The sequence below is a fragment of the Pan paniscus genome, chromosome 10, assembly GCF_029289425.2.
Source record: "Pan paniscus chromosome 10, NHGRI_mPanPan1-v2.0_pri, whole genome shotgun sequence".
NCBI lineage: Eukaryota > Metazoa > Chordata > Mammalia > Primates > Hominidae > Pan > Pan paniscus.
The window spans coordinates 93889309-93898215 of record NC_073259.2 but is presented as its reverse complement, the minus strand read 5'-3'; the positions used below and the strand labels follow the sequence as shown (position 1 = coordinate 93898215).

At 33.9% G+C, this 8907-nt stretch overlaps 1 protein-coding gene across 1 annotated transcript in view; it reads left to right on the top strand.

Annotated features, from left to right (window-relative positions):
• Nucleotides 1-202: 202 nt before the first annotated feature.
• The window catches only part of RASSF9 (Ras association domain family member 9), a 43988-nt gene continuing 35283 nt past the window's right edge, over nucleotides 203-8907 (top strand). Inside the window, exon 1 of the mRNA XM_003809889.6 lies at nucleotides 203-968. Coding sequence (XP_003809937.1) covers nucleotides 922-968 — 47 coding nt within the window. The 5' untranslated portion in view covers nucleotides 203-921. The remainder of the gene's footprint in view (nucleotides 969-8907) is intronic.

Sequence of the window (8907 nt, the reverse complement as noted above, 5' to 3'; positions counted from 1 at the left end):
AGTTTGCTTTTCCTCTGAAATTCCCAGGGCTCTGAAGGCCCAATGAATGTCAAAGATGGGGTAGGGGTCAACATAAACGCCTTGGGAGTCAAACACTAAACTCCAGCTGGTTCCTAGACCAAACTGTGATGCATCAGCCCTGGAGCCCTGTGGTCCTTCAGGTCCTTCGACTTTTGCAAGATGAACTTGAGAGTGTGGAGGAGGGGCCTGGAAGAAACTCTTAAGACCGTGAACTCAGGGACTTAACAATTCTAAGTGGTGTGTGAGTCCACCTTGATCCGGTTTCCAGCTTCGCTCTCCCTAACATATTTTAAAGTCCTGACACCCTGGCAGGGGATCTGGGGTCGAATGAGTTGGCAAAGAGAGTTCTCAGCTCTCCCTCATGCTTGCCATGATCAGATGAGTTTTCACAGACTGAAGCTGACCAGGAGTTGGGGGATATTTACTTTTAATCCTTTTATGTGCGTTCAGTACACCTTGTGTGGTTGGGTGTGGAAAGCGGGGGAGGGTGGATTTCCAGATCGAGTGAAATTCCCATTCCATTGGTATTACCATGCTCGTGGGGTTGGCAGTTCTTTAAGTCTGCAAATAACTACAGAACACAATAGAGTCCTCCTCCCTTCCTCTCTCTCTCTTTCTTTTTTTTTCTTTTCCTGCTTCCAAACGCCTTCTTCGAGGCTGAAGCTGGGCAGGTCTCCAAAGGTGCAGCAGCCACAACAATCCCGCAGTTCAAAGTTAAGCAGCAGTTGCACAACTTCCAGCAACTTTCTCAGCCGGCTACTAATGAGCTGAAAGCCAGCAACATCCGAGGAGAAGAGAAAGCTTCCAGCCCTCCTCCCTTCACCCTGGAAATCCAGACACCCCCACCCCCACCCTCAGATCGCTTTAAGATAATTTCTTTATTCGTTTGCCCGACAGACCATGGCTCCCTTTGGAAGAAACTTGCTAAAGACTCGGCATAAAAACAGGTAAAGTCAAGCGTGTGAGTAAGTGTGTGTGTGTGTCTCTGTGTGTGTGTGTGTGTGTGTGTGTGTGTGTCTTGTGTGTGTAGTCTGGACCCTACCTGTGTAAGTATGTGTTTTGTGGTTGTTAGATTCTGATAAAAAAGGCTTCGTGGGGACAAAGTCCTAGCCTAAGGAGTTAGGCTAGTATGAACACCTAGATAGTAAGGATATTCTCCCAGTATTGATGATGGGAGTGACCAGCTCAAGGATCGCAGAGAATAAAGAGTGATTATATTTGACTCCTTTCTCCCCTTTTGACCAGTCCTGTTTCCACAACTAGCAACATAAACAGTTTCTCTTTTTGTTGCCCTGGGCATTTGAGGGTAGTACAATAAAAAGTGTCATTTTGTTTCAAACAGAACTTTAGAATATTGTAGAAATAATTAAAACTTTGATAAAGATGTAACTAGTATTTATAGCCACTAAGTAGGATGAAAAATAAAACTGCTGATACAATTCAGAAACAATGCTTTGGCTCCCCTGAGAGTGAGGCATTCCTGAAACCTGGAATGTTCCCAAAGTGGAAACACTCTGGAGAGAAACTTTGTTTAAACTGATTCTTTAAAAAATCTTTGAGAATTTTAGGTAGTTTTAAGCACTAAAGAAGGATTCAAGCAGCTATCCTCTCTAATCCTTATTATTACTGTTTTACTTTGATTTGATTTGATATTTCAAGCTTGAAATGCCCATAGTATAAATAAGTTACTCAAAACACACATACACACACGTATTTTTCTAGGGACAGTATGTCTGTAGCAGTCTTATTAAATATTTTATTTACACATCAAATGTTACATTTTCATGCCAAAAACTTGAGAATAAATTTAGACATGGGCTATATTTTTTAAAAATATATTTATTTTGGCATAGGGTCTTGTCCACCACTTTTCTCTCAATCATGCCTGTTTGTACTTGTCATAATTTGCTCAGTGCAGATTCAAAAGGATACAATTACATGGTAGGAAATGATATAATTATTTTAAAGTGTCTACATGACAATATAGAGTAATACAACTTTAAAGTAAATCTCCATACTTTATTTTGTGCACACATGTCTACTTTGAAAATCCTGTTTTTAACTCATTCCAAATGTATTCATGATTTAGCTGACAAAATTTCCTTTAGAAAGTAAATGGCCTTAATAAATACTGTAAAAGTTTCTAAGTAAGCTTTATTTTCTAATAATTTGACAATATTTCACAAATATGCTATTTATGGTAATTAAAGATAATGAAACTATATTAAAATAAAGTGGTTTGAGTATTTAAAATTTGTGTTTTGATGGTGACAATGCATTTAAAAATATTCTAGAATATTCCAGAAAAGCCTCCCCCAAGCCAAAAATAAAAATACTCTGTTTTTTAAATGATATTTTTGTAGTGGTATTTTTGTAGTATTATTTTGGCATTTGTTTAAATGTCATCAAAATGTATAAAAATACTCTGGAAAACTTTATGGTTTCATAAATCAAGTTGTGTTTCTGGCATACTATCCCTGCAGTCAGGGCTTTCTGTTTGTTTGTTTCAGGTTTTTTTGTTTTGCTTTAGCAATTTGAGATTTCTGTCATTGGTATGCCAAATACAGGGCAATAAAACTTTGCATGCGCCCCTGAGTTTCCCTCAGGGAAGTGCATTCTTCAATTTCATTACATCAGTTCTGCCACTCTACTATCTACTCTACCTATAAAACTAGCTTTCTTTCGAGGAGGTGAGTATACAAACATTTTTTAAAAGTTTTCTATGCAAAATTATGAAAAGGTGAAAATAAAAATAAAAAAGAGAATTTAATAGTGTTGAATTTCAAGTTTCTCAGAAAATGGAATGGCTTCTGAAGATGATATTTGTTATAAATGCAAATGTTTTGGAAAAGGTGGCAATAGTAAGGATATGCGTAAGCTTCTCTAATGAAAGTATTTCCCTCTACAGATTTGTATTTTTCAATCCTTAAGAAAGATTTAAACCACAGCAGTGGTCTAGGACACAAAAATATGGATATTTCAAATTAAGCAGTGAAAAGATCACAGAGTGTATTGAAATAGAATTAATATTTGTTTTGGTATTTAGTAATGCTATATACAGGGTCTTTTGTTTTGTTGTTTCACCTTAGCAGAGGTGAGACCACAGGTGAAAATTACTTGCAAGATTAAGTTTACTCATTTTGTTTACAGTTTCCGTAATGATTTGAATAACCACATTCTAAAGCACAGAAACAAAATATCTTTTCTTAAATGATGAGTGATTTATCCTTTCTTGGAAAATGTGATTTATGATAAGACAGTTATCTGATAAGAGTCACTATATTCTTCAAATACAGACATATAAAATTTATTGTACAATGTAAAGTAAGAATTTGGATAACAAATATATTTCTATGCCTTATGATATATAACAGGCAACAATAACAAAAAACTACTTGAGCATAATTGCATCTTTATCAGCAGGAAAATATATGAACTGTTAGAAGGAACATTGGGGATTAAAGATCATAAAATTTTGAGAAAGTCTGCTTACAGAATTTTTCTGCATGCTATTCTCTGCCTCTCTTTTCATTTTTGGTCACTCTTGGAGTGATATTTAATCACCCAAAATTGAACCTCATGAGATAGTACTATAAATGTGCTTATAATAAATGGATAGTTGAGAGTTTTAGAGACAGACAGGATGCAATTAAAACTTCAAAGTATGAGGCAATACAAAATTTTAGAAAATACAAACCATAAAGCTTGGAGAAGGTGGGGTCATATCTGTCTAGACACCATTGTGTTTTCATGTCCAGGACAGTGCCTGCCATGTGGTAGACCTACAATACAATTGTTTATTCAGTTTTGTAAACTGAATTATAATTTTTACTCAAACCATAAATATACTAATTATTTTATTCTCTATTCATCATGTGATATCAGCTGGTATTATATAAAAGTGAATACTTTTTAAAGGATTAGTTGATATTTAATATAATTCAAAACCTAAAGAGATGGACACATAATTATATGGATTTTGAAACCAACCTAATCTTATCCTACTACATACTTTTTTTTCTAAATTTAAAGATTATTTAGTTCAACAATTTGGGAAATAGTATTCAGGAAATTTGAGAATAATAGATGCCTAAATATAAAGCCTAAAAAGTTTGTATGCCCAAATATAATCAGGCTTTTCATTTCAAACTTTCATATAAAGACATGGAACCAACCTAAATTCTTTCTGTTTACAATGAGAGTTAATCTTTAGAATTTTTCTAACTGTAGTAATGTTTAATTGGAAGACTTCGGTTTTAAGAGAATCTGTTGCTTTTAGGAGATGAATTATTCATTTTGATTCCAGAAAAACAGAATATTCTATGACTGAATTCCAAAGATTCTTGATGCATATCTTCTTCATCAGACTTTTTGTTCAACATGAAGAATACAAATGTTTGAGAGTCTAGATATTTTTTCAGTAAGCTGTTCAAGTTCTGAAAGTGTTTTCTAAAAGTCGCGAGGGAACCAGTGTTCCTCACATAAAAGCTAAAGTAGTAAATAATGAAACACCAGTCCATTTGAGATTCATGTGGACATTCAACAATTGGATTTAGATTATGAACCTATTTACCATTCACATAGATTCCATTTGTGAATGTGATTGTCTTTATATTAGATTAGGTTTTCAAGGTAAGGATTGTTTTAATGTTAATGTGTCTAAATAGCAATCAGAAATTTTGTAAAAGTTCAGATAACTAGAATGTTATTATAAAGCTTTTTTTTGGAATACTTGGTTGTAAGGTATGATTTCTTAGTGTTTTAATTAATAAGATTTGGAGACAGAGAATTGGTTGGTACTTTCACCAAACCTTGCTAGAAGCATAACATTGCCATAATGAAATAGTGTCCAATATATTTTTCAAAATAGGAAATTAGAATAGTTTGCATAGGTGATTTGTAAGATAAAAAATAATGAATGTAAAAATATTGAATCCAGTTTAAAGGGCACTTAAAATTATTTTGAAGTGCTATTTAGTTTTCTCTTCATTTTCCCTTAAGTCATCTCAAGGGTTCCCTTCGGCTTTCACAAAACGTACTGATATATGAATATCCACCACAGGCTATAGCAGACATGCTTGTAATATCAACCTAAAATTAAAAGACTCCAAAAAATTTGCTTGTCCTGAATTTATTAGCATAAAATATTATAGCTTTATTGTTTTATAATTGATACATAAAATTTGCATTCCAGGTTGCTTTTGCATCAATTAGAACATATTTAGACAACAGTTCTTAAGGCCAAGTACATTATATTGTCACTAGAAGTAAATCATTCAATGATTGCTTCATCAGAAGAAAGAATTAAATTTTGTGGTTAGGGTAAAAGTTGCTGACAAGAAGGATGTCTTCTCTCTGTTATTAGAAGTATGGTAATTTGTGAATTCTGCAGAGTGGGAAATTATTATGCACTATTTTGTTTATCCTTCCAATCAAGATTTAAAATGTATCCAAAATTGTATGGAGAAGTGTCAGATATTTGAGTATGTAAATCTTCAAAATTCTCAGGAGTTCCTGAAAGTGATTTCCCCTGATTATACCTGGTAACTTAAGTAGTTATTAGTTGGCAGTGGATAGCTCATTAGGAACAATGACTGGAATGCTTTATCCCTAACAAAAATATCCTGAGAGCTGTGCCAAGGGTGAAATTGAGCTCTAGGTTAAACCTGAATTGTTTTTCAAGAAAATCTAAGCCAGCTTTGTACTACATAAAATGTATTATCTACAGTGTCAGTGCCTGACACATGTCAAGGCGAGAAGTACTTAAATTAATTTTTTGGAGAAAAGTTTTAAAAAGTTTGAAGCTGTCTAACAATTTAATTTAGATAATGTGTTCGTTGGCTGTATAACTCAGGAAGTTTTGATGTTATGTTGTTGGCGTGTAGTTCCAGGAGATCTGATGATAACTCTAAATAATTCACAAATATGTGGCTCTATTCTTTTGATAGTAGTTCTGAAAATGAAATAAGGTTGAAGTAAGGGTATGTGTTTACCTCTTGCAGGTGTATATGAATACCAGTCCTTGACAAGGAATCTCTTTGCCTCTTACATATCAGCTTTCTAAAATGAAACCTCATGATATCTGCACCATGTATATGTCAGAGGAAAAAGTTCAGCTTACTTCTGCATTCTAATGACTTTAATGTATGGTTGCTTAATTAATTTCTTGACATCCAAACACAACATTGGCAAAACACAACATTGATTTCTTAAATGCTAATTCTTTACTATTTTTAATATATTGTGACTCCATTCTTGTAGAGTCTGTTGTAGTACTACACCATCTAGAGAAAGTTTGTGTATTTGTTGGATAAAATTGAAAGCGATTACTAATATAAATGATCATACAAGTACAAAGTATTTATGCAAGTGGAGTAGAGCCTTGGGAAGATGTTTAGCACTGGCAGTAATAAACAAGATATTTCAAGTATAAGAATGAGCAATGCAAATTAAATCTGCTGACAAACAAGGAAAATTATACTCAGAGGTTTATATCTTCAGACTAGAATGCACCCTGCTTTTATAAATGAAGTGATTTAAGCATTCTGTTAAAAAAATCATTGAGTATAGGTCCAATCAGAGCAGGGACCTTACTTGTATCTTTCCTTCCTAGATAGCCAGAGAGTAAGTGCTCAAAAAATATTTGTTGATTGAATAAAGAAATTCAACATATACTCTTAAAATACAGCTGATCAGTAGTGCATTTATGTTAAGTGGATACATGGGTAACTTAAAGAATGAATCCATAAATGCAAGGTTGACCTCTCATCTTCCTTGCTCCTAGGCCCAGCTCCTGGCTTTCAAGTGGTAAAGGGCCATATCTAATAAACAGATGATATACAACTTTACCAGACTTTTGGTAGAAAAACAAATCAAGAATCATGGTCATTTGTTCTTCTCTATGGATGCTCTTACCTCCCCTCATCCCCCTAGAACACAGCCAGGTATGCATATGAGTGAAGTTGGGTGGGTGAGACTGAATGGGTTCCACAGACCTCACTGTTGAATGTGGAGCATATCTCCTACTCATTTGAGATAGTTTAGCAACACAGTTATAGGAATGTTCTGAGTGGCTACCTTTTAATTTTGTTTCTTTAGGATGGGTAAACTGTGTTTAGTACTGTACCAGACATGCAAAGACAAAACCCCATTCCTAAGAGATTAAACTCCTAATTGAGAAAACAGTATTATAGTAAAATAGTTCATGCAAGAACTTTTTTAAAATCACTCTTCCATGGAAAACTATCTTTGACAGGGTAGACAAAATCATAATTTTTGCAATATAATTAAGAAAATTAGAGTACAATCTCTTGGAGTTGATGAAGGCTATTCCTCTGTAGAGTAGGTGCTCAATAAATGTTGATTAACTCTATGTAGAAATATTTAAGAGAGGAGTAAATGGAGGTAAAGGAAAATAAAATGAGCATCATCATAATTAGCTAGCATTTATTAAACTCCCACAGGCGACAGGCTTGAACAAGAGAAGGGAATGCAATAAGATTTAGAAAAATATGTAGGAGGGGGCTGAATCACACAGGGCTAAGACTGACTCACATATGATAATCAAAAGAATCCAAGAAACGGGCAGTAATATGGTCAGTTTGGCAATCCATAATCTTAGTTGAGTTGGTGGAAAACAATATTTTACAATTACAATAGAAGTATTTAAAATAATTTTGTGTATTTATACAACATTGTCAGCTGAAAGTCAATGGCAGTTGACTTCTGTTTATTCTAATAATCATATTAAATTGGTCCGTGTATCAGATCTTGAAACTGAGTAACTCTACCATTTTATGAGTCTTTTAAATTTTATTTCCATTGATGCAGATAGTGGTCCAACTTCAGCAAATTTTCAGGCTCATTAATTATGGCGTATGACTGCTAGAAGCTTTGTGTGAGAGGCCTATTGATATGCCCTCTGGTGCATGTTTATTGTTCTCAACCAATGGTTGGGACATTTTGTAGCCACCTCATATACCTTTAGTTACTCTTAATGCTCCTTATTTACTCTGATCTTTTTCAGTCCCACTGGAATCCCTGAAATTATGGTTAAGTGTGGTAATTTAGCATTCAGTAGAAGAGCGTTTGTTTTGGGAAAACACAGTCTTCCACAGTAAAGCCTAAAAGGATATCTATTTCAGCTCTGCACATGAGACCTTGTGTTTTTCTGGAAGATAAGAGAGATTCTATTGATAAACCATGGACCTTTTTATGGGGTAGACATGTAATAACTACCTTCTCCTATGGAGAAGAATTATACATGATTAGTAAAAACACTTAAAAGGCCATAGTAGAATTTTGAGGTTTCATCTTTGTTAATAGTGCAGGAAACTACGCACATTACAGAGGTAGACCACAAAGTAGTCAGCTTTGTTCCTTGACTGCCTGTTCTTCCAGCAGTGAAAGTTGAGGAATTTCTTCCTAGAACTGTAATTAATAGCCATGAGACATAGATTAAGTTACTGTTTTAACAATGTTAAGAAATTTTTGTGGTTCTACTTTTAATTAGGAGAACTTGCTGTAATCACAATTTAGAAGATTAAGTAAAATGGTTGACTGTGGAATGTATTGTTTTACAGAATATGCTCATAATATTTTATTTTTCATTTTTGTGGGTACATAGTAAGTGTATATATATATTTATGTGATACATGAGATATTTTGATACAAGCATACAATGCATAATAATCACATCAGGATAAATGAGGTATCTACCACCTCAAATATTTATCCTTGTGTTACAATCTGATTACACTCTTTTAGTTATTTTAATATGTACAATTAAATTATTACTGCCTACAACCACACTGTTGTGCTATTAGATACTAGAAAACCTATTTTATCATCTCAGAAAAAAATATACATGATGTTCTAAGTAGATCA